At 41.7% G+C, this 25308-nt stretch overlaps 3 protein-coding genes across 4 annotated transcripts; 2 read left to right on the top strand and 1 right to left on the bottom strand.

Annotated features, from left to right (window-relative positions):
• Positions 1–709: 709 nt before the first annotated feature.
• LOC123724363 (integumentary mucin C.1-like) lies at positions 710–1180 on the bottom strand (the record flags this gene model as incomplete). The annotated part of the gene is made up of 1 exon (XM_045687158.1): positions 710–1180. A coding segment is annotated over one exon (471 nt), but the record flags the coding sequence as incomplete, so codon positions are not given.
• A 3330-nt stretch (positions 1181–4510) lies between these two features.
• Positions 4511–15617, top strand: LOC123724361 (uncharacterized). Its single transcript, XM_045687156.1, has 2 exons — positions 4511–5607; positions 11180–15617. The coding sequence occupies exon 2, from the start codon at positions 12579–12581 to the stop codon at positions 13494–13496; it is 918 nt and encodes a 305-aa protein (XP_045543112.1). The 5' UTR covers positions 4511–5607; positions 11180–12578; the 3' UTR covers positions 13497–15617.
• A 3433-nt stretch (positions 15618–19050) lies between these two features.
• On the top strand, positions 19051–22281 carry LOC123723966 (G-protein coupled receptor 4). 2 transcript variants are annotated; one of them, XM_045687153.1, is made up of 2 exons: positions 19051–19441; positions 20918–22281. In XM_045687153.1, exon 2 carries the CDS (start codon positions 20924–20926, stop codon positions 21953–21955), a length of 1032 nt encoding a protein of 343 aa, XP_045543109.1. In that variant the 5' UTR covers positions 19051–19441; positions 20918–20923; the 3' UTR covers positions 21956–22281. The 2 variants fall into 2 exon arrangements, with proteins under 2 accessions (XP_045543109.1, XP_045543107.1); XM_045687151.1 differs by lacking the exon at positions 19051–19441 and adding an exon at positions 19776–20275.
• Positions 22282–25308: the final 3027 nt, after the last annotated feature.

The raw sequence follows: 25308 nt of genomic DNA, 5'->3' as shown, positions 1-25308 counted from the left end.
CAGTAGTAGTAGTAATAATAGTAGTACTAGTAGTAGCAGCAGCAGTAGTTGTACTAGTTGTAGCAGCAGTAGTAGTAGTAGTAGTAATAGTAGTACTAGTAGTAGCAGCAGCAGTAGGTGTACTAGTTGTAGCAGTAGTAGTACTAGTAGTACTAGTAGTAGTAGCAGCAGCAGTAGTTGTACTAGTTGTAGTAGTAGTAGTAGTAGTAGTACTAGTAGTGTCAGCAGCAGTAGTTGTACTAGTTGTAGCAGCAGTAGTAGTAGTAGTAGTAACAGTAGTACTAGTAGTAGCAGCAGCAGTAGTAGTTGTACTAGTTGTAGCAGCAGTAGTAGTAGTAGTAATAGTAGTACTAGAAGTAGCAGCAGCAGTAGTTGTAGTAGTAATAGTAGTACTAGTAGTAGTAGCAGCAGTAGTTGTACTAGTTGTAGCAGCAGCAGTATTAGTAGTAGTAGTAGTAGCAGTAGTAGTAGTAGTAGTGTCAGCAGTAGTGGTAGTAGTACTAGTAGTGTTAGCAGTAGTGGTAGTAGTAGTAGTAATAGTAGTACTAGTAGTAGCAGCAGCAGTAGTTGTTCTAGTTGTAGCAGCAGTAGTATTAGTAGTAATAGTAGTACTAGTAGTAGCAGCAGCGGTAGTTGTACTAGTTGTAGCAGCAGTAGTAGTAGTAGTAATAGTAGTACTAGTAGTAGCAGCAGCAGTAGTTGTACTAGTTGTAGCAGCAGTAGTAGTAGTAGTAGTAATAGTAGTACTAGTAGTAGCAGCAGCAGTAGTTGTACTAGTTGTAGCAACAGTAGTAGTGGTAATAGTTGTACTAGTAGTAGCAGCAGCAGTAGTTGTACTAGTTGTCGCAGCAGTAGTAGTAATAGTAGTACTAGTAGTAGCAGCAGCAGTAGTTGTACTAGTAGTAGTAGCAGCAGCAGTAGTTGTACTAGTTGTAGTAGTAGTAGTAGTAGTAGTAGTACTAGTAATGTCAGCAGCAGTAGTTGTACTAGGTGTAGCAGTAGTAGTAGTAGTAAAAGTAGTACTAGTAGTAGCAGCAGCAGTAGTTGTACTAGTTGTAGCAGCAGTAGTAGTAGTAGTAATAGTAGTACTAGAAGTAGCAGCAGCAGTATTTGTAGTAGTAGTAATAGTAGTACTAGTAGTAGCAGCAGTAGTTGTACTAGTTGTAGCAGCATTAGTAGCAGAAGTAGTAGTAGTAGTGTCAGCAGCAGTAGTAGTAGTAGTAATAGTTGTACTAGTAGTAGCAGCAGCAGTAGTTGTACTAGTTGCAGCAGTAGTAGTAGTAATAATAGTAGTACTAGTAGTAGCAGCATCAGTAGTTGTACTAGTTGTAGCAGCAGTAGTAGTAGTAGTAATAGTAGTACTAGTAGTAGCAGCAGCAGTAGTTGTACTAGTTGTAGCAGCAGTAGTAGTAATAGTAGTAGTAGTAGTAGCAGCAGCAGTAGTTGTACTAGTTGTAGCAGCAGTAGCAGTAGTAGTAGTAGTAGTAGTAGTAGCAGTAGCAGTAGTAATAGTAGTAGCAGCAGCAGTAGTTGTTCTTGTTGTAGTTGTAGTACTAGTAGTAGCAGCAGTAGTTGTAGTAGTAGTAGTATTTGTATTTGTATTTATTATGGATCCCCATTAGCTGCTACCAAGGCAGGTAGCTTAGTGGTTAGTGCGTTGGGCCAGTAACCGATTGCTGGATCAAATCCCTGAGCTGACAATGTAAAAATCAGTCGTTCTGCCCCTGAACAAGGCAGTTAACCCACTGTTCCCCGGTAGGCCGTCATTGTAAATAAGAATTTGTTCTTAACTGACTTGCCTAGTTAAATAAAAGATACAAAAAATACTCTTCCTGGGGTCCTGTAATATTAAGGCAGTTATACATTTTTAAAAACATTACAATACATCAGATTTCACAACATATTAAGTGTGTGCCCTCAGGCCCCCTACCACACATCTACAACACAAAATCCATCTGTACGTGTGTGTATACTGCGTATGTTAGTGTGTGTCTGTTTGCATGTGTCAGTGCCTATGTTGGTATCTCTTTACAGTCCCTGCTGTTCCATAACGTGTATTCTTATCTGTTTTTTTAAATCTGATTCTGCTGCTTGTATCAGTTACCTGATGTGGAATGGAGTTCCATGTAATTATGGCTCTATGTAGTACTGTGCACCTCCCATAGTTTGTTCTGGACTTGGGGACAGTGAATAGACCTCTTGTGGCATGTCTTTTGGGGTATGCATGGGTGTCTGAGCTCTGTGCCTGTAGTTCAAACAGACAGCTCAGTGCATTCAACATGTCAATACCTGTCATAAATACAAGTAGTGATGAAGTCAATCTCTCCTCCACTTTGAGCCAGGAGAGATTGACATGCATATTGTTAATGTTAGCTCTCTGTGTGCATCCAAAGGCCAGCTGTGCTGCCCTGTTCTGAGCCAATTGCAATTTTCTTAAATCCCTCTTTGTGTCACCTGACCACACGACTGAACAGTAGTCTAGGTGCAACAAAACTAGGGCCTGTAGGACCTGCCTTGTTGATAGTGCTGTTAAGAAGGTAGAGCAGTGCTTTATTATGGACAGACTTCTCTCCATCCTAGATACTGTTGCAGTAGTAGTGGTAGTGGTAGTGGTACTGGTGGTAGTGATGGTAGTAGTAGTAGTCGTAGTAGTAGTTAATAGTTAATGGTCATTCCTCAACCTACATCAGTGCAGGCAGAGTCTTCGCACTATCTGACGTAACATCATGCACTCATTCCCAAACTTCTCAACAATCACAGTGACATTGTGAAGGGAGGTGAGGTGAGTACAGAGGCATAGTTATCATCCTGCATGCATACATAGTAAATCAGTCATGAGCCAGCCATGAACCAGTCAATTTCATTGTCATAAAATAAAGGCTGTGTCAGAAACAAATGACAAAACAACATCTTGAGTGACAATAGCTGCTATCCCACCTGGTATTGCTAGTTAATGACTGTCACCACCTGCCATCAACACAGTGGCCAGGTACCCTATGTCCTACGTGGGGCCTATGGGTCCCGGTCAAAAGTAGTGCACTACATAGGGAATAGGGTGCCAGTCCTGGTCTAAAGTAGTGCACTACATAGGTAATAGGGTGCCAGTCCTGGTCTAAAGTAGTGCACTACATAGGGAATACGGTGCCAGTCCTGGTCTAAAGTAGTGCACTACATAGGGAAAAGGGTGCCAGTCCTGGTCTAAAGTAGTGCACTACATAGGGAATAGGGTGCCAGTCCTGGTCTAAAGTAGTGCACTACATAGGGAATAGGGTGCCAGTCCTGGTCTAAAGTAGTACACTACATAGGGAATAGGGTGCCAATTGGGATGTAATCAGTGTATTTATTCCACCTTATATTCACGACTGAGGTTGATTAGCACGGATACAATAAATAAAACGGATGTTTGGTATTGCCACCTTGAATACTGATTGATACAGACGGCAGAGTGCCTGGTATCATGTAATTAAGGTGATTGCATGATTGGACATGTTATCTGATTGCTTGTTTGACCTCCTCTGAAGTACAGTAGTTGTCATGCATATGCATTGTAGGCAGTGGTAGGAGTTGATTGAATATATTGTGTGATGGTTACCCTTACAAAAACAGCTTGAAAAGAAATCACATTCGGACACGTGTGAACAAATCGCATGAAAAATGTCCTGAGTCAGAAGTGGTCAGAATTATTTTGAGTAAGACGTGGTTTTCGGACACGTGTGAAGTATCACATGTACATTTTTCATGTGTTTTTCCCACGTGAAAAAAATGTTGCCCACACGTTTATTATTCACATGATTATTATCATCTCTTCCAGTTACGTCTGGTCTCCCATCCAGGGACTGACCAGGACCAACCCTGCCTAGCCTCAGAGATAAACCAGCAGTGGGATGCAGGGTGCTATGTTGCTGGAAGGAATGTGGAAGGACTTGTGGAAAATAAAGGCCAGGGTAACACAACCGAAGGACCAGAGTAACATAACCAAAGGATCAGGGTAACATAACCAAAGGATCAGGGTAACATAACCAAAGGATCAGGGTAACATAACCAAAGGACCAGGGTAACATAACCAAAGAGAGGGACAATAGCAGGAAAGAGGGAGACGTTTAATTTAATTGTGTTAACATTCCAAAAAATCTGCACATTTTTGGGGTTTGTCTCCGTTCAATATTTGTTTTGCTATTAATACTTTGGGGCTTATGTTTTGCTTTCACAAAGGTGAGGTGATATAGTTTTTTCTCCTCACATGTGTAAAGGTGGTGTTAAAGCCAGACTCAGTAAGTGTAAGTTTGAATTCTGCTATGTCAGTTTGTTTATATTAATGATTTGTCATGTTAGTGCGACAAAATAAATCAATGGAATGTGTTTGCATCAGACATACACAACAAGAATCATTGTTCTCGTGACAAGACAGCACCCTGGTACAACGCAGTCTTAGCAGTGATCTGAGCAAATGGCAGACAAATTCACGGAAACCCAATATTTTAAGTGTTACTCTCAACCGACGAGAAAAAAACCTAACCGAAAACAACAACAAGATATTAGGAGGTGAAGAGTAAATATCGGTGAAGGTATCGTTTCAGATCATGTCCGGAAAGGGGCGGAGATGACCGACATTGGACAGGGAGTCAAGGCCACGGACACGAGAAGAAGAAGAAGTCATCGAGCCCTGGAAGGAGGAACAAACAGCGGGGAGACGAAAATGGCGGCGAGTAGTGTGGACAAAATGGAGGAAATGGAGAGAAAGTTGGTGAAGCAACAGCTGTGCTGGAATGAGGACAATAGGGGTTCTACTTCGAGAACACAAACTCTTGCATCATTCACAGCAAAGAGCAAGTGGGGGATGACTGGAGGAGCAATGGCGGAAGCAGAAGTGTTGTGCGATGATCTTGGCGCGAGTACAGTTGGTGAGAATGAGTCGACGATGATGAAGAAGAGTGGAGTAGAAAGGGCTAAAGTTGTAAATGTACAGCAGTTTATGGCTGGAGTGTAATTCACGAGCAAGGATGTTTTTTTGGGTGACAGGAATGGTAGGTGCATGTCGCTTGAATTGAATGATAGACGGAAAGAAGGAGCAAAGTCCATCGGTTTTACTGTCCTTTGATGAAGTTCTTCTCCTGACTTATGTAAAACTTGGGTATGTGAGATATGAGGCGAGACCGTATGTACGGAAGCCGCTGCAGTGTTACAATTGTAAAAGGTTTGGTCACGTGACACGTGTCTGTTGAAGGAATAAATATGTAAGTTAGTAGTTGAAGAGTCAGATGAAGCACGTTGTTACAGCCCAAATGTTACACGGTGTACTGAATGAAGAGGTTCCTGAGCCTGTGTAGGGATCTGAATTGTACAGTTTTTGTTAGAAATTCAGGGTAATAGTGTACATATGGTTTTTTGTTTTTGGTAATTAGTATGAATTTGTTAATCCAAAAATGTTTTGTTTTTTACTTATTTTTTACTACCCTGTACAGTAGGTGACGACACCTTATGAGTGTAGTCTGCCAATTAACGTCAAAGAAGAAGAAATATTGGTGACAGTTTTGAAAGGTGGCGGGCGCTCCCGAGCCAACTCCATCTTAGACGAGCTGGGGAAATGGCATTGTTTCTGCTGAACAGGTAGGCTTGACTGACAGATATAACCACTTTCTTCCTTGTATCTAACGTTAGCTGACGATGTATTCGTTCAATGACTAGATAACCAAATTAAGCAAACTATTTAACAACAAAGTAGTTGTAAATGGTTACAAAGTTGTTATCTACCAGCAGTAGTAGTAGTACTAGTTGTAGCAGCAGTAGTAGTAGTACTAGTAATAGTAGTACTAGTAGTAGCAGCAGCAGTAGTTGTACTAGTTGTAGCAGCAGTAGTAGTAGTACTAGTAGTAGTAGTAGTAATAGTAGTACTAGAAGTAGCAGCAGCAGTAGTTTCACTAGTTGTAGCAGCAGCAGTAGTAGTAGTAGTAGTACTAGTAGTGTCAGCAGTAGTAGTAGTAGTAGTAATAGTAGTACCAGTAGTAGCAGCAGCAGTAGTTGTACTAGTTGTAGCAGCAGTAGTAGTAGTAGTAGTAGTAATAGTAGTACTAGTAGTAGTAGTAATAGTAATACTAGTAGTAGCAGCAGCAGTAGTTGTACTAGTTGTAGCAGCAGTAGTAGTAGTAGTAATAGTAGTACTAGTTGTAGCAGCAGTAGTAGTAGTAGTAGTAGTAATAGTAATACTAGTAGTAGCAACAGCAGTAGTTGTACTAGTTGTAGCAGCAGTAGGAGTAGTAGTAATAGTAGTACTAGTAGTAGCAGCAGCAGTAGTTGTACTAGTTGTAGCAGTAGTAGTAGTAGTAGTAGTAGTAATAGTAATACTAGTAGTAGCAACAGCAGTAGTTGTACTAGTTGTAGCAGCAGTAGGAGTAGTAGTAATAGTAGTACTAGTAGTAGCAGCAGCAGTAGGTGTACTAGTTGTAGCAGTAGTAGTAGTAGTACTAGTAGTATTCGTTCAATGACTAGATAACCAAATTAAGCAAACTATTTAACAACAAAGTAGTTGTAAATGGTTACAAAGTTGTTATCTACCAGTATAAAGTGATGGACAGTGGTTGCGAAGAAGACCCCAAAACCCTACAGTTACATCCCTGAGCTGCAAGCAGGTGTGGTCAGACAGAGGTTGGCATCCAACGTGGGAATGCCAAGGATCATCTGTCGTGTAGCCAGTGACCCAAGGAATCTTGGCCTTGTCCCTGAGGTGCTGGTTCAGGCATATGTCAGCCAAGGGCTAGGTATGAGTGATAAGATTAAAAACAGTAGTGTCAAACAGAATGTTTCTAGATAAATCTTTTCCTCCCTCTCCCTAGGATCTGAACAGCTACAATGACTTGAAATTCTCACACCCTGATCTATTTAACCTGTCTTTGTGCTTGTCTCCACCCCCCTCCAGGTGTCGCCCATCTTCCCCATTATCCCCAGTGTATTTATGCCTGTGTTCTCTGTTTGTCTGTTGCCAGTTTGTTTTGTTTCGTCAAGTCTACCAACGTTTTTCCCATGCTCCTGTCTTTCTCTAGTTCCTGTTTTCTAGTTTTCGGTTTTGACCATTCTGCCTGCCCTGAGCCTGCCTGCTGTTCTGAACCTTGTCAACCACCCTAGATTACTGACCTCTGCCTGGCCTGACCCTGAGCCTGCCTGCCGTTCTGTACCTTTCAGACTCTGCTCTGCCTGACCTTGACCTGTCATTTGCCTGCCCCCCTGTTTTTGTAATAAACTTTTGTTACTTTGAAACTGTCTGCATCTGGGTCTTTTCCTGATTCTTGACAGAAACCCCATGCCCACATAAACCTAATTTTCTTATAAATAGCAATTGTAAATAACCTCATGTTACTGATACTGTATTGTACAGTCCTCTACTCAATCCACCTGTAAATAAACCTTATGAGTACCGTCACTCATGAATGTTGTCTTATGACTAAATAAATGTAATTATACACTGTCAAATTCTTTGTTCTATGATTCTGTTTCATATAAAAAATATATATATTTGTTGAACAAAAAACATTTTGCACTATATTCAACCTTTGTCTGTAACATCAGTTGTTTTTATTAAACAGTGGGTTCGAGTTAGCGAACACATACACAAATAAACAAACAAATACATGGACAGAATTCTCTTAGCCTGCCAGGAGTGAATCCTTTATACAGGCCATTAGTGTCAGGGGAAGCGTCTCTGATGTGCCACACGCTGCAGCTTGGAATAACAATTGTGTGACCCTGCCGAAGCATGCCATGCTGCCAACAGATAAACTGCCGGTAGGCAGCATGCCTGTACTCCGCATGGTCTTCTCCCTGTTCCTCGCTCTCATCCAGGGCTAACAGATCATTCCTGTAGACCCTGATGTTCCTCAGATTTCCAGGCTCCAGGCAGGAAGTGTACATGTGCAGCATTGTACTGATGCAGGATTCTAGCCCCCCACCACAACACTTCTCCTCAGTCAGTTGGCATTTCACGACACCTGCCACAGGTGCACCAAAAAGGGCCTCCCCCTGCACCTCCACTACCTCCCTGGTTGGCTTGGATGAGATGGACCACATCAAAAAGAGCTCCTGGTGTCCTCTCCAGCATCATCATCAAATCACCATGTCTCTCTCTCTCTCTCTCTCTCTCTCTCTCTCTCTCTCTGACAGCTGTTCAAGATACACCTAAAGTTAATGAGTAAAAAAAAAAAGCTATACTTCCTGGTTGACATAAGTACCAGAGTTGACAATCTGGTCTAGATTTGGTTTAGACTAATCAGACATGGTGTTGTGTGGCTTACAAAGCTGTGCACGTCTATCTTGATAATGATGATCAACTCTCTCCCTGTGAGCCAAGGATATTTCCCAGATTCTGCCTCTGCTGCTTCTACATCTTCCCCTGTTCCCTCCCCTGGCCCTGTTTGATCCTCTTACCCTCTACATGGACCCTGTTTCTACACTGGCCTTCAGCAATCCTCCACAGACCCTTGGACCTCCTTCTCTTTTTAGACCTATGTGTGCCATGTTCAGGAAGCAGATTCTCCTAAAAGCAATCATTGAAGAATCAGAATCACCTTTATCCACCAAGTACGTTTACCTGTACTAGAAATTTGACCTGGTGAAATGGTGCTGCCAGCAATTGACAAAAAATATACTCTATGTAAGAATAGCAATTAGTAGATGTTGATATTATTTGCTGTAAATATTTCATAGACCTAGCTATGACTGACAGCTAACTTAGCTACAACTATTGATACATTCACAAGGTCATTAGATATTAGCTATATTACCTCGACATCTCTGATATAGTAACACTAGCTCTTTAGATGTTTATGTTGTGGAAGGGAGACAAATGTGACTAATTAGCTAACACAAATATACTCAATGTTTTGCTAATACATGAAATGAAAACAAGCATTTTTGATTTACAATGAGCCTAACGTTAGCTAACTGTTAGTTTGCTAGTTAGCTAGTGAGCTAACTAATTTAGGCAGTTAGCTAGCTCCAGTAGCTGCCTAGTCTAGCTACAGTAGCTGCCTAGTCTAGCCAACAGGCAGAACACTACAGAATATGGAGAACAGGGCCCGGATTCACAAAACACTTCTTACACAAAAACTGAAGAAGCTTTTTAAGAAGTTCATAAGAAGTTCATAAGATAGTTCGTAAGTGCAATTCCTCAACAATATCTTAAGATTTTATGATTTTCTTACGAACTTCTCAAATATCTTCTTAAAAAAATCTTCTTAACATGTTTGTTGCTAGGCAACCATTTTAGCTAGCTATCTAGCTACCTATGGCAATCATGTTAGCATATTTCTTACTAAGATTACTGTTCTACAACATGTTTAAAAGAATCAATACTGAAACTTTCAGATGAAGTTTGTGTGTGAATTAACATGTTCCATTGCTTTCATGAGCTTTTTCTCTCACTGCCCTGAGTTTAAGACAAGGGTTTAACTATCTTGGAATTAAATAACATTTCCAATAACTTTATTTTCAATAATCACATTTTTTCTTAACTTTGTGCTTAAGGAGAAACATAAGAAATAGCGCAAGAAAATGTCCAATAATCTTTTTTAACTTTCTTCTTAAGTCTTTAGTTAAGGAAACAATGGCAGTTAAGAAGAAATGTCTTCTTAAGAAGGTTTTGTGAATCTGGGCCCAGTTTGGCAGAAACTAGCTATTTTCCAGAACAGAACAAAGTATACAATATAATGGATTGCTAATTACATAAAATAATTGAATGTTTTATTCCAAAAAGTACTCTTATCAGTATCTTTGGTTATAGTCCGACAGGACTGACTAAACGGCACTATGGCAGAGAGACAGATAAGTTGTAAATATCACTCAGCGCATGAGCGAGATTACATTTTGGCTACTCTCGATCATACATCATCATGTCGTCTGGCTGAGAAATTAGCTGCAAAATGTAAACAAACCTGAAGGGTGCAAATGGAAAAAAGCTCCAGTATTTCCAGTGCTGTGGCATCAAAGCACTAAATAAGTCAAATTAAGACTTAATATCTCTTTGTCATGTCCTGACCATAGTAAGTGGTTATTTTCTATGGTAGAGTAGGTCAGGACATGACAGGGGGTGTTTGTCTATGTTTTGTATTTCTATGTTCAGTTCTAGTTTTGTATTTCTATGTTGGTGTTGTTTGGGTTGACCTCCAATTGGAGGCAGCTGATCCTCGTTACCTCTAATTGGAGGTCATATTTATGTTGATGTTTGTCCCACCTGTGTTTGTGGGTGTTTATCTTTTGAGTAGTGTGTTTTCCTCTCTGCATCACAGTTTGTTGTTTTTGTATATTCAAGTATTTTTGTGTATTGCATTTAGTTTCACTATAATAAAAATATGTGGAACTACGAACACGCTGCATTTTGGTCCGATCCTTCAAACAGCCGTGACACTCTTATTTGAGAGATATAAACCAAAATTGAAAATTCATTTGATTTATTTTGCACTTACTGAAACTCTAAATTCAATACATGTGAAAATATGGTTTCACATGTGACATTTAAGGTCAACATGTGAAACTGCAAATGTGGCATGTTTTTGTTGTTGTTGTTGTAAAGGATAGTTTGAATATATTTACAATCCCTCTACTCCAAATGTTTGAAACTGTATTTGTTGCGGAGGCTTACACAGAGGTTTCACCAGGTGAAAACAGAATTTATCAATTTTGTTATAACGTAGATGTGTAAATAGTGTTATTTAACTGTGTAAATAGTATCACTCAACTGTGTAAATAGTGTCACTTAACTGGGTAAATAGTGTCACTTAGCTGTGTAAATAGTGTCACTTAGCTGTGTAAATAGTGTCACTTAGCTGTGTAAATAGTGTCACTTAGCTGTGTAAATAGTGTCACTTAGCTGGGTAAATAGTGTCACTTAGCTGGGTAAATAGTGTGTCACTTAACTATTGTAGCGGTTTCAGGGGTTGTGTGGTGGATGGACGGTATGTGCCTGGTTGCTTTGTTTTCTGGATGCCATGACCACGGACAGCAATGTGAAGTATTCCCCAGAGGCAGGACCATGGACAGCTCAGGGGAATCTTCTAGACTGCAGCAGAACAGCCACACCTGTCTCCAGGTGTAATCAGAGCCAAACTGCAGACAGGTGAAACCAATCAGGGCCTCTACTTATCTGTGCCCTGGTTTTTTTTTTCTTCCTTTGTCTTTTCTTTGACCCCGGCAGGTGAAGGAGTAGGAGGTTATTGGGGAGAGAGAACGTACGGTGGAGAAGGCGGTTTACCGGAAGAAAGGAACTGATGAGTTCAACAATGATTGAACCCCCAAAGACTAAGATTGGAGGACCTTCCACTGGTAACGAAGTGTTTACTCTGTTTGTTTAGAGTTTTGCAGAAATGGAACGCTGCCGACCTCTGATAATAATAAACCGCTTTAACCCTTCCCTTGGACTGGTGGTGTATTTGCATGTGTAAACCCTGCCTTACAGAGATCTTGGCGCCGAATCCGCCACGCTGTGTAAATAGTGTGTTGATTTTGTCCTCTGAATACACTGAAAGTTATCCATCAGTTAAATGACACTCTGAACCTTCTCTTCTTAACAGGCCAGTTGACAAGGATTCATCACCCTGGTTCTATCTGCTTTTACATTTCATCCATTATTTATCTAGCCTGTGTTTTGGCACCAAAACTGTATCATAAAGTGCCTTTTTACATCAAAGGAATACGAGCGCAGTCCTGCCAAGTGTTCCCACTCTAAGGTATGGCAGTCCCATGCAGCAGCATGACAAGAAATCTGTTATTTTAGAAAATCAGCGCCACACCAAAGGTGATCACCCTGGGACATGTAACACAGCTGTCAATGAAGGCAGGATCCCAGCAGAAGAGGAAAGATGCAGTGTAATGTACAGATATTAGGAGGAACCCAGGCTGAGCATGACATACTTGTGAGTCACTGTACTCCTCAGTAACCGCCTCGCTGTGCCCCTCAGTAACCGCCTCGCTGTGCCCCTCAGTAACCGCCTCGCTGTGCCCCTCAGTAACCGCCTCGCTGTGCCCCTCAGTAACCGCCTCGCTGTGCCCCTCAGTAACCGCCTCGCTGTGCCCCTCAGTAACCGCCTCGCTGTGCCCCTCAGTAACCGCCTCGCTGTGCCCCTCAGTAACCGCCTCGCTGTGCCCCTCAGTAACTACCACATGATTAGTTTAGCACTGGGTCATACTGGATAGCCTATACATAAGAGACATGTTGGGGAGAGAGAAGAAACCAATAATCCATTAATATAACATACATCTTCTTCTTTTATCAATTGATTTTAATCATCAACATCAACAGAGCTGTGCCAAAGCCTGTCTTACTAATCTGTAGTTCTCAAGCACAGCATTTCTTAGACATCACATCACACCACACAGACGTTTCCACACGGACATCTTGAGATCTCTCCCATCTTTCTTCCAACTCCCTGGGTTCCTCTCCCAAAGTCATCAGTTTGACCCCTATCGGATGGTTGAGCGAGACAGCCATCCCCCTGGTACAGTGCCTGTTCCTCACCACAGAGCTGTCACAGTGCCTGTTCCTCACCACAGAGCTGTCACAGTGCCTGTTCCTCACCACAGAGCTGTCACAGTGCATGTTCCTCACCACAGAGCTGTCACAGTGCCTGTTCCTCACCACAGAGCTGTCACAGTGCCTGTTCCTCACCACAGAGCTGTCACAGTGCCTGTTCCTCACCACAGAGCTGTCACAGTGCCTGTTCCTCACCACAGAGCTGTCACAGTGCCTGTTCCTCACCACAGAGCTGTCACAGTGCCTGTTCCTCACCACAGAGCTGTCACAGTGCCTGTTCCTCACCACAGAGCTGTCACAGTGCCTGTTCCTCACCACAGAGCGGTCACAGTGCCTGTTCCTCACCACAGAGCGGTCACAGTGCCTGTTCCTCACCACAGAGCTGTCACAGTGCCTGTTCCTCACCACAGAGCGGTCACAGTGCCTGTTCCTCACCACAGAGCGGTCACAGTGCCTGTTCCTCACCACAGAGCTGTCACAGTGCCTGTTCCTCACCACAGAGCTGTCACAGTGCCTGTTCCTCACCACAGAGCTGTCACAGTGCCTGTTCCTCACCACAGAGCTGTCACAGTGCCTGTTCCTCACCACAGAGCTGTCACAGTGCCTGTTCCTCACCACAGAGCGGTCACAGTGCCTGTTCCTCACCACAGAGCTGTCACAGTGCCTGTTCCTCACCACAGAGCTGTCACAGTGCCTGTTCCTCACCACAGAGCTGTCACAGTGCCTGTTCCTCACCACAGAGCGGTCACAGTGCCTGTTCCTCGCCACAGAGCGGTCACAGTGCCTGTTCCTCGCCACAGAGCGGTCACAGTGCCTGTTCCTCGCCACAGAGCGGTCACAGTGCCTGTTCCTCGCCACAGAGCGGTCACAGTGCCTGTTCCTCACCACAGAGCTGTCACAGTGCCTGTTCCTCACCACAGAGCTGTCAGCTGTGGGTCCTTCTGAGAACCAAATACATCCCCCCCATCTGGAGAGCTGCTAATCACAGTAGACTGACAGCTCAGCAACACCGTCAGTGATCTTCATTAGTAAAGCTAATGTACACTACTGTATGTGTCGGATGCTTCATTTATGTTTGGCTGTATTGCCTGACTTGGAATGCCGGGGAAGCATTGGGATCCAGGTTTATACAGTGTTACAGCTGTAATTCCACAGAACCTTATCTCAGATGAGGTTCAGATAGGTATGTGGTTGCTGTAGGACCAGGCATATGGGTATTGCGCAGTAATTATTTTGACACTTTTTTTTTATGCACTGATTTATAAATTAAAGTTCCAAGTATTAAGAAGTTGTGTGATGGCATCAGTAAGTTAACCCTTCTTCAGGTCAGTAGAGGTTAGATGGCATCAGTAAGTTAACCCTTTCTCCAGTCAATAGAGGTTAGACGGCATCCTTTCTCCAGTCAATAGAGGTTAGACGGCATCCTTTCTCCGGTATCCTTTCTCCAGTCAATAGAGGTTAGACGGCATCCTTTCTCCGGTCAATAGAAGTTAGACGGCATCCTTTCTCCGGTCAGTAGAGGTTAGACGGCATCCTTTCTCCGGTCAGTAGAGGTTAGACGGCATCCTTTCTCCGGTCAGTAGAGGTTAGACGGCATCCTTTCTCCGGTCAGTAGAGGTTAGACGGCATCCTTTCTCCGGTCAGTAGAGGTTAGACGGCATCCTTTCTCCGGTCAGTAGAGGTTAGACGGCATCCTTTCTCCTGTCGGTAGAGGTTAGACGGCATCCTTTCTCCTGTCGGTAGAGGTTAGACGGCATCCTTTCTCCTGTCGGTAGAGGTTAGACGGCATCCTTTCTCCTGTCGGTAGAGGTTAGACGGCATCCTTTCTCCTGTCGGTAGAGGTTAGACGGCATCCTTTCTCCTGTCGGTAGAGGTTAGACGGCATCCTTTCTCCTGTCGGTAGAGGTTAGACGGCATCCTTTCTCCTGTCGGTAGAGGTTAGACGGCATCCTTTCTCCTGTCGGTAGAGGTTAGACGGCATCCTTTCTCCTGTCAGTAGAGGTTAGACGGCATCCTTTCTCCGGTCAGTACAGGTTAGACGGCATCCTTTCTCCTGTCAGTAGAGGTTAGACGGCATCCTTTCTCCTGTCAGTAGAGGTTAGACGGCATCCTTTCTCCTGTCAGTAGAGGTTAGACGGCATCCTTTCTCCTGTCAGTAGAGGTTAGACGGTATCCTTTCTTTGGTCAGTAGAGGTTAGATGGCATCAGTAAGTTAACCCTTTCCGCTGTCAACAGAGGTTAGATGGCATCAGTAAATTAACCCTTTCTGCTGTCAATAGAGGTTAGATGGCATTAGTAAATTAACCCTTTCTGCTGTCAATAGAGGTTAGATGGCATCAGTAAATTAACCCTTTCTACTGTCAATAGAGGTTAGACGGCATCAGTAAGTTAATCAATGGAGGTTAGAGGGCATTTGATGGTCCTTCACCTCCCTTCACTCATCTGTGAAACGTCTGATATAGAAAAAATCTGTTTCTAAATATTGTCTCTTCCCCCCGTTAGTTTTCACTCTCCCTCCTTCCCAAATAATCTCTCTTGGAGGTGATTATTCAAGGGGATAATTAAATGTAAACTGCCCAGTGTAATTAGTCATGTCATGTGAAGGACCCAAGGCGTTCTCGCTGCCAGCAGATGCTACTCAGCATTTCTCCTGCGGATCAGAATCCTTCACATAGGTCAAACACACACACACACAAACACACACACACATGTTTTCCTTTGCAGACTGTGGTACAGAAAGACCAGATGGCTAAAGTTGGAGGTGTATTTCCTTTCACCTCTGAGACTTGATGGCTACATTTCAACTACGACAGGACATTATGTCATGCTCAAGAGCTTCACATGAAGCACTTCATCTAGATCACGTGTCAACCTCAAGGTCTGTGGGCCAGATCCAGTCTACATTGGAATGACTGAAGCCAAACTATGACTAAAGCCAAACCAAAACTGTTTCGAAACATTAGACCTACGTTTGGGGTGGCAGGTAGCCTAGTGGTTAGTGTTGGACTTGTAACCAAAAGGTTGCAAGATCAAATCCCCGAGCTGACAAGGTAAAAATCTCTTGTTCTGCCACTGAACAAGGCAGTTAACCCACTGTTCCTAGGCCATCATTGAAAATAAGAATTTGTTCTTAACTCACTTGCCTAGTTAAATAAATGTATTTATTTTTACTCTTTCCAGGTTGTTAAGAACCCCTTGCACAATGATTCAGTACTGGTACCCCTTGTATATAGACAAGTTATCTGGTACCCCATGGTACCCCATGTATATAGCCAAGTTATCTTTACTCAGTGCTGGTACCCCATGTATATAGCCAAGTTATGTTTACTCAGTGCTGGTACCCCATGTTTATAGCCAAGTTATCATTACTCAGTACTGGTACCCCATGTTTATAGCCAAGTTAGCATTACTCAGTACTGGTACCCCTTGTAAATAGACAAGTTATCATGACTCAGTACTGGTACCCCATGTTTATAGCCAAGTTATCATGACTCAGTACTCGTACCCCTTGTATATAGCCAAGTTATCATTACTCAGTACTGGTACCCCATGTATATAGCCAAGTTATCATGACTCAGTACTGGTACCCCATATATATAGCCAAGTTATCATGACTCGGTACTGGTACCCCATGTATATAGCCAAGTTAGCATTACTCAGTACTGGTACACGTTGTAAATAGACAAGTTATTGTTACTCATTGTAGATTTATTTCTTGTGTTATTATTTATCTATTGTTTTTTGTATTTTCTCTCTGTATTGTTGGGAAGGGCCTGTAAGTAGGCATTTCACTGTTAGCCTACACATGTGTTTTACCCAGCATGTGACAAATAACAATTGACTTGATTTTGATTCCCTGAAAGCTGGAAAGTCAGGGAGCATAGAACATTCCCAAACCGATGGATAGGGGACATAATTTTGATCATTTTAACAGCGAGGAAATATAACACATTTTCAGTTCGGCCTTCCAGACCCCGTTAAAGACCGAATGCGGCCCGTGAGCAAAATGAGTTTGACGCCCCTTATCTAAATGGTCAAAATGGATTGGTCAAGTTGGGGTGCTGCTGTCAACCATTGTCATGTCGTGTGGCTTTCGCTTATTGTTTACAGTATCTGTGTAGAGCAACAGGTGTACTTTCTGAAATGTTTGCTTTGCTACTGGAACTATTGAACTGCTATAAGCCTACATGGAAATATAGGAATATATTTTTCGCTTGGACTTACTCCTCAGTAAGCGTTCTTACTAGTATACAAATTGAAATGTTTTTTCTCTGAATGCACAGACCTGATACTGTGCTTAGGTAATGTTCATGAGATGATGACGTTTTTAAGTCTTTCACTCTGTTATCGTGACATCTTTCATACGGCTCTTTTATCCCATCTTGTGATCTGTGAACTTTGATTTGATTTGTTTCTTTGCAGTCTTTTTGCTGGTACATTTGATGTGCCATGTCAGATAACGCATTCCCAGAATTAAATTGAAGAGACAGCATTTCTCTCTCTGTTTCCAAGAGGTCTATTCTATATTGTATACCAAGCCTGCCTTTAAACCCTGTGGAAAACATGTACTGTTACACTCAAAGATTCCACCTGCAGTACAGGAGATTTCAAGATGGCCAAACCATGTTAAATATGCAGTAATTGGAACGGGTACCTTTATGATGTCATAATAGAAACATGTTTAAAATGACTAACAATACATTTTCTTGGAAATGTGATTTTTTTTGTTAGACTCTTCCCCTGTATTCGTTGAGATGCACTTTCTTGCATAACTCAGAGTATAAGTATAAGTCTCCAGTATTTCCAGTGCCATTGCATTCTTTATCCTAGACACACTACATACCAAATCCCCATGGTAGGCAAGTGACTCATAAATTAAACACAACTTCAGAATGAAAATAACTCCCTACAGATTGGCCCTCTGTAGAATATACCCGTGATTCTTCCACCCACTGCCACTACATTATATTAATCAGTTAAGGTCTTATCTGCCAGGTAACCTGAAGTTCACCTGCTTTGGGTTTTAAAAGGGTTCACATGCAGATAATTGTATCTCTCTTTTCAACCGTGCTTAGATTACATTCTCTTTCAATTATTAAGGGCCTCTGAGATTGTCACAAGGCACTCATTGAAAGAACAGCATGGTACAATGTATTATGAGGCATTAGTCAAAGAAGGGGCAATAAATGGAGAAAGTCATTGATATGCATTTCTAGAAAATACTTTATCTTCTACTCTTGTGTCTAAAGCAGATGTGTTGATGAATGAGAAGAGCATAATAATAATTATACAAATTAATATACAAAGTATATTTATTATTATACTACTACTACTACTAATTATTGCACTAAATAATATATTTATTATTTTTATTATTAATTATACTAATTACTTAAAGTATTAGTACGTGAAAAGCAGCTAGATGACAAGCTTACAATTGTATTACTATTAACTAATAATTAACCATTTATAAACTACTTATAAACCTTTATAATCCTTAATAAAGTATATCTCTATTGTTTTAGTTTCATGCTCCTCTTAACGCTAAGACTCATTTTAATCTCCAAGAAAATGACAGATTGTTACATTTCCCTAGTTTGGTCCCATGTGTTACATCACTTCACTAATAGGTTGTTTTACTGTAAAACACTTCACTAACAGGTTTTGTTACTGTAAAACGCTTCACTAACAGGTTGTGTTTCTTTAATTCCACTCACATCTGAGTGCTTTGCCTATGATCCTTAGATTGAATTTGGGCACAGGAACACTTTCTGTACAAGTTGGACTCATGCCCCTGGTAGGAACTGTCATGAGTGCTTTAGAATTGTGTGCATGAATGCATCCCAAATGGCACCCTATTCCCTAAATAGTGCACTACTTTTAAGCAGAGCACTATGGACACTAAAGGAATAAGGTGCCATTTGGGATGCATACCATATCTACAGCCAGCTGTGTGAGCCAAACTAGATGATTTCTGCCAAGAAGTGTTTGAACACCTTGTAAGCATTTTAAATCAATGCCCTGTAGAAAATGTAAAAATCCATATTGAATTCCCTCAACACAAGATATGAAGGAATTGAAGATATGAAGTTTACCATCCAGTGGGAAGTGTTTCTTTGATCTTTATACCTTGATAACATGTACCGTTGCCAGATCTCCTCTCAGTTGAACAAGTTGATGATGATGATGGGGGTGGTGGTGGTGATGATGATGGTGGTGATGGTGGTGGTGGTGGTGGTGATGATGATGGTGGTGATGGTGATGATGATGGTGGTGGTGGTGATGATTTTGGTGGTGGTGAGGATGATGATGGTGGTGGTGATGATGGTAGTGGTGATGATGGTAGTGTTGGTGATGGTGGTGATGATGATGATGGTGGTGATGGTGATGATGATGGTGGTGGTGGTGATGATTTTGGTGGTGAGGATGATGGTGGTGATGATGATGATGGTGGTGGTGATGATGGTGATGGTGGTGATGGTGATGGTGATGGTAGTGGTGATGATGATGGTGGTGATGGTGGTGGTGGTGGTGGTGGTGATGATGATGATGATGTGAACAATGATGCTGATTATTTTATCTCGCTGTCTCTCTGTAATGAAAGGTGGAATAATAGACTAAAAGCATCACTGGACCCAACAATCACTGAGGAAATAATGTATAATTAACAAACTATTAATTATCTGAATATTACAGGAAGAATACAGAAGCGACTTCTTGTTTCTAACCATATTTCTTTGGGGGATGAGATATACTCCAGCAGCATGTTTCACCTCTTGTAACCTCTTGTAGACAGGACTGGAGATAAGGAACTCATCTCTCTCTTGTATAGATCATCTGTGTGGATGATACCATGACCTGCCGGGGCCCATGATCAATTGAATGGTACTGTAGCTCAGTAAGGACTTGGTGCTACAGCCACAAAATGTAGCTAAAAAGGTGAAAAACAGCAGGTTTATGTATTGGGTATCATTTTTGTTCACAATTTGATAACAGGTGTATACATACAGAGGTGTATGATCTAAATCTGATCAGCCTGTTGGAGGAGAACTTGTAGTGTATTTGAGACTTAATAAAAATACTTTTCCATTTAGAAATGTTACTCTTGATTTTCCCTTACGAAAATGTATCAACCCTTACAAAAATGTCCATTAATTATAATCCACATAATAATTAATATTTCCTGTTTCTGCAGGATTATTTTCCTGCTGTAGCAAACTGGCTCAAATTAAGATCCTACATCTGTACAGAAAATAGAGACAGTTGATCCGTTAAAACAAATCTGAGTCAGTCGGAATGATCATATTATAGACAAAAGGTATTAGAAAAACAGCAGAAATACTGAGAACGTCATGGGATATTATTACATGATGTGTTATTCAGTGACAGTGACTTACGGAGGCAGATCTGGTTTACACATTTTATATAGTTATTTCTCTGTTGACCAGTACTTAACGCCACAGTGACTGGCACATTTTAGCTTCTTATTATCGGCATTCTTAACTTCCTGCTATGGTTAATGTAACGTTTCATTTCATGATTTCATGACTTCTGTTTCACCACCATCAAAATAAATATCTCTATGAGCGTCTGTGCTTTCCCAGCACACCATGGCATTACTTCACATCCTGTTCAAACACACACTGTTGGCATATCGTTTGGTAGGAATATACTGACTATTCAACTCACAACTCTCTAATGAGGTTTCCCAATAAGACGCTCTGATTTTGTTGGAAAAGTGCAGCTTATACAGGATTTCAGGTATGTTTTGATTAGCTCTGTTATATTCATATTTTGATAATGTAAGAAGACATGGTCAGGGAGAGAATTCACATCAGTGTTTTGAAATTCATGGTCATTTAGTGGTCATTTATATGTTTTTTTACCCTCTCGTTTTAATGATACTTTACACCCTCTAGTTTTAATGGTACGTCATAACCACTAGTTTTAATGATACTTGATACCCACTAGTTTTAATGATACTTCATAACGACTAGTTTTAATGATACATTATACCCTCTGGTTTTAATGATACTTTATACCCTCTAGTTTTAATGATACTTTATACCCTCTAGTTTGAATGATACTTTATACCCTCTAGTTTGAATGATACTTTATACCCACTAGTTTGAATGATACTTTATACCCACTAGTTTTAATGATACTTTATACCCACTAGTTTTAATGATACTTTATACCCTCTAGTTTTAATGATACCTTATACCCTCTAGTTTTATTAATACTTCATACCCTCTTAGTGTCAAGTTGAAAGTGTTGATTACAAAAATATAATTTAAAGAGTGAAAGCATCAAGTTACAGGCTCTAAGGGAATGTGTAATGGGGTAAATACTTACTATACAATCTATATCATATGAACTTAACATATCCTCTTGATTCACAAGGACATCATGGACATGACACCCATCCCCAGCTCTGGTAATAGTAACCTGAATGAAGCCAACAGTTGTGGAGTGGACCTCAGCCAAGATGCCATCTACCTTCCTGTAATCTACAGTATCTTCTTCATCATTGGCACTCCCCTCAATTTGATGGCCCTGTTCGGGCTCTATCGTCTGATCAAGTCTGAAAACGTCTTACCGGTGTACGTGATCAACCTGCTCCTTTCGGATCTCCTCCAACTGTTCACTGTACCTCTATGGATTGACTACTATCGCAAGGGTCACAGCTGGCGATTCGGGTCCACTTCCTGCCAGTTATTGGGGGCCAGTTTCTACGTCAGCATTTACACCGGCATTGCCTTCATGTGCATCATTGCTTTGGAGCGCTACTTGGCCATCGCCAAGCCTCTGAGATTCCAAGCATTGAGAAAGCTGAAGTTTGCACGATGGATAGCCCTTAGCATATGGGTCGTGGTAGCCGTGCCTCCATCCATCGCCTTGCATAAAATGCAACCCAACGACAATCACACCCTGTGCATCGAGAGCTACCCTTCCAAGGAGGGGTTCATCATCTACCGATTGATCACCTTATCCCTGTCCTTCATCATCCCTCTCGCCTTCATCGTGTTCCTCCACTGGAAGACCCTGAGGTCTTTGTCGGCCATTGGTACCTTGGGAACGGAAGAGAAGCACCGCATCAGGGGGCTTCTCACTCTGCTGGTGGTCATCTTCATCCTGGTCCTCGGCCCCTACCACATCACAGGATGCGTGAAGTACATTGGATTGCTTCTCCACAGGGACGCCTGTGAGTGGGAGAAGGCAGTGTTTTTGCCCTACCAGCTGGGCAGGGGTCTGCTGAGCCTCAACAGTCTGCTGGATCCTATACTTTATACGTTCCTGAGGAGTGACTTCAGGGCGGCTGTGGGCCATTACCTGCCCTGCCTGAGGAGGATGCAGGAGTCTGTATGCAAGACTGTGAGTCATCAGAGGACCACCACTAAGACCCCTAGTAGTCTTTCAGATCACACTGATTCTATCTAAACCCAAACCAGACATTTGTAACATACCTGTACATGATGTACTGTGCCTAGCTAGTAACCAGCCTTCGAAGAACCATCACCAGGACCACTATTATCCTTGAAGACCCCACAGAGAGACCCTGATTCAACCTGTGATAACCATTAATACTGAACATTATTCATAAATGCTGCAGAACAAAGGTTATACTGTGGGAAAGGAAAATCTCTAAGATACACATATATTTCGTATTATTTTTTTTTTTACAAAACTGTTTGTTGCTCTAAACAGTGCCAGTGGGTTTTGGAAAGTACATTCTTGATTGAGACAGATGTGGTTTGCCTCATATTGCCACAGCCAGGAAGTTGCCAGATTGGGATTTCATGTGGCAGGCAGTTGGTCTCGCAGAAGGACTGGTGTCATCATAATAAATTCATATTTCCTCTTTCAAGCACCAAAAAATTACACAAAAAGGAACTTGCCTATAAATACATCTTGTTCCAAATCAATTGAAACTTGTTTTACAAACTTGTTTTACAACATTGTTTAAACAAATTTACAAACTAGACATGAAACCTATAAGATAAACTGCTGAGGGACTGAAGATAGTTTTAATCCCTGGTTGTCCACAATAGTGTATATTTGACACTGGGGAGAAATATAATGTAGTACTTTGATGATTTAGAGTTGCCTCTGGCAACTGAAAGGGATGGTTCCACCAGACTGTTCTACCTATTTATAAATAGCATCGTACCCAACTGAAAGGGATGGTTCCACCAGACTGTTCTACCTATTTATAAATAGCATCGTACCCAACTGAAAGGGATGGTTCAACCAGACTGTTCTACCTATTTATAAATAGCATCGTACCCAACTGAAAGGGATGGTTCAACCAGACTGTTCTACCTATTTATAAATAGCATCGTACCCAACTGAAAGGGATGGTTCAACCAGACTGTTCTACCTATTTATAAATAGCATCGTACCCAACTGAAAGGGATGGTTCAACCAGACTGTTCTACCTATTTATAAATAGCATCGTACCCAACTGAGGACCACATGTACACAAGAATTGGACGTGGTTTTGTAATGTGGGGCAATGTGTAATATTGTATTTCTGTCAGCATTGCAATGCTAAATGTAAATCAATCTATATCATAAACCTATGTACCATTTCATTTAAAACATTTCATTTAAAACATAACTGTACATATCATGACACCTTTCAGATTCAGTTGAATAAAAGAGTTTCATGTTTGCATAAAAGTGATATAGATTATATCCCATATGTTACTATAGCCTATAGGGGGCAAAACTAATGAAATCTATAGTGAGTTCCTAATGTTTCCATCTGTGCTGCAACACTGAAGGTGCTAAAGATGATGCCGTTGACATAGTACCACGTAGCACTTGACAATATGTGCATTGTATGTCCAATTTATCTGCCCACAGAGACTAATTGTATGTCCAATTTATCTGCCCACAGAGACTAATTGCATAATTCTAGCTTGATGGTTGAGGCAGTCATTCCACACTGCACTAAATTGAAAGGAGAGGGACTCCTGTAAAATTGCTCTTGATTCATAGAACCGCCAAATCAATAAAAGTGTATTTTATCTAATTACATATTATAGCGAAGACATATATATATTTTTTTTATCAACGCCTTGTCTCTGTGAATGAGCCAAGCATTATTGCACTGATTCAGATTGATACCAGTTAATTGTACAATGCATTAAAGAGCGCTTTAATTATAGACAGCAGACTCTGTCTTCTCTCTGCTGTCACTCTTATCCTGCTCTGTCATTTGTTCATTAGGCCCTGCAGACCTGATTAGTCAATGGATGCATTGTAATAACCCTGGCTCTTAAAGAGGGGTAGCTCCAACTCAATGCAGTCAGGCTCCCACATCAGAAGTTATTGATCCAATAGATTGTAATACCCCCCCCGATCCATATCACAGTGTGCACAGGATGCTTGCCATGCTCAGATTTTCAATAAAGTTCCATGCATGTGAATGCCTGTGATAATATGGTCGTATGTGATTTACATTATCAGGGGACCTTATAGCACGCAATTATAAACTGGCCCTCACAAATTGATGGTAATCTGTTTTAAAGGTGGTGGGTAGATAATTGGCCCTCACAAATGCATGATAATCTGTTTTAAATGTGGTGGGTAGATAATTGGCCCTCACAAGTTGATGGTAATCTGTTTTAAAGGTGGTGGGTAGATAACTGGCCCTCACAAGTTGATGGTAATCTGTTTTAAAGGTGGTGGGTAGATAACTGGCCCTCACAAGTTGATGGTAATCTGTTTTAAAGGTGGTGGGTAGATATCCTCCTACAGAATGGAGTCAATGAACAAAAAACACCATTTGCCTCATACAGCGACACATCTCCTTCACATAGAGTTGTTGATTGTGGCTTGTGTAATGTTGTCCCACTCCTCTTCAATGGCTGTGTGAAGTTCCTGGATATTGTCGGGAACTGGAACATGCTGTCATAAACGTTGATCCAGAGCATCCCAACTATGCTCAATAAGTGACATGTCTGGTGAGTATGCAGGTCATGGAAGAACTGAGACATTTTTAGCTTTCAGGAGTTGTGTACAGATCCTTGAGACATGCGACCGTGCATTATTATGCTGAAACATCAGGTGATGGCGGCGGATTAATGGCATGACAATGGGGCTCAGGATCTCGTCACAGCATTCAAATTGCCATCGATAAAATGCAATTGTGTTTGTTGTTGGTAGCTTATGCCTGCCCATACCATAACCCCACTACCACCTTGGGGCACCTTGTTCACAAAGTTGACATCAGCAAATCGCTTGCCCACATGACGCCATACACTTGTTCTGCGGTTGTGAGGCCATTTGTGGCTCAGTTGGTAGAGCATGGTGTTTGCAACGCCAGCATGGTTTGTGCAACGCCAGGGTTGTGGGTTCGATTCCCACGGGGGGCCAGTACAAAAAAATGCATGAAATGAAATGAATGTATTCACTACTGTAAGTTGCTCTGGATAAGAGCGTCTGCTAAATGACTAAAATGTAAATTTGGACGCACTGCCAAATTCTCTAAAATGACGTTGGAGGCTGTAGAGAAATGAACATCACCAGGCGGTATGAGTTAAAAGACCAATAGCAAAGACAGTTTCAAACCTCTCTGCCAATAACAGCTAGTTTTCAGGTACATATCCTTCGCATTAAGCTCATCCAATTAGGCCCCTCATTCAGACCACTTCCAGACAGTCCTAGCACCCTCATTCAGACCACTCCCAGACAGGCCTAGCACCCTCATTTCCAGACAGTCCTAGCACCCTCATTCAGACCAGTCCTAGCACCCTCATTCAGACCACTTCCAGACAGGCCTAGCA

This window comes from Salmo salar, chromosome ssa01, assembly GCF_905237065.1.
Source record: "Salmo salar chromosome ssa01, Ssal_v3.1, whole genome shotgun sequence".
Taxonomy (NCBI): Eukaryota; Metazoa; Chordata; class Actinopteri; order Salmoniformes; family Salmonidae; genus Salmo; species Salmo salar.
This window is presented reverse-complemented; position numbering and strand designations above follow the sequence as displayed.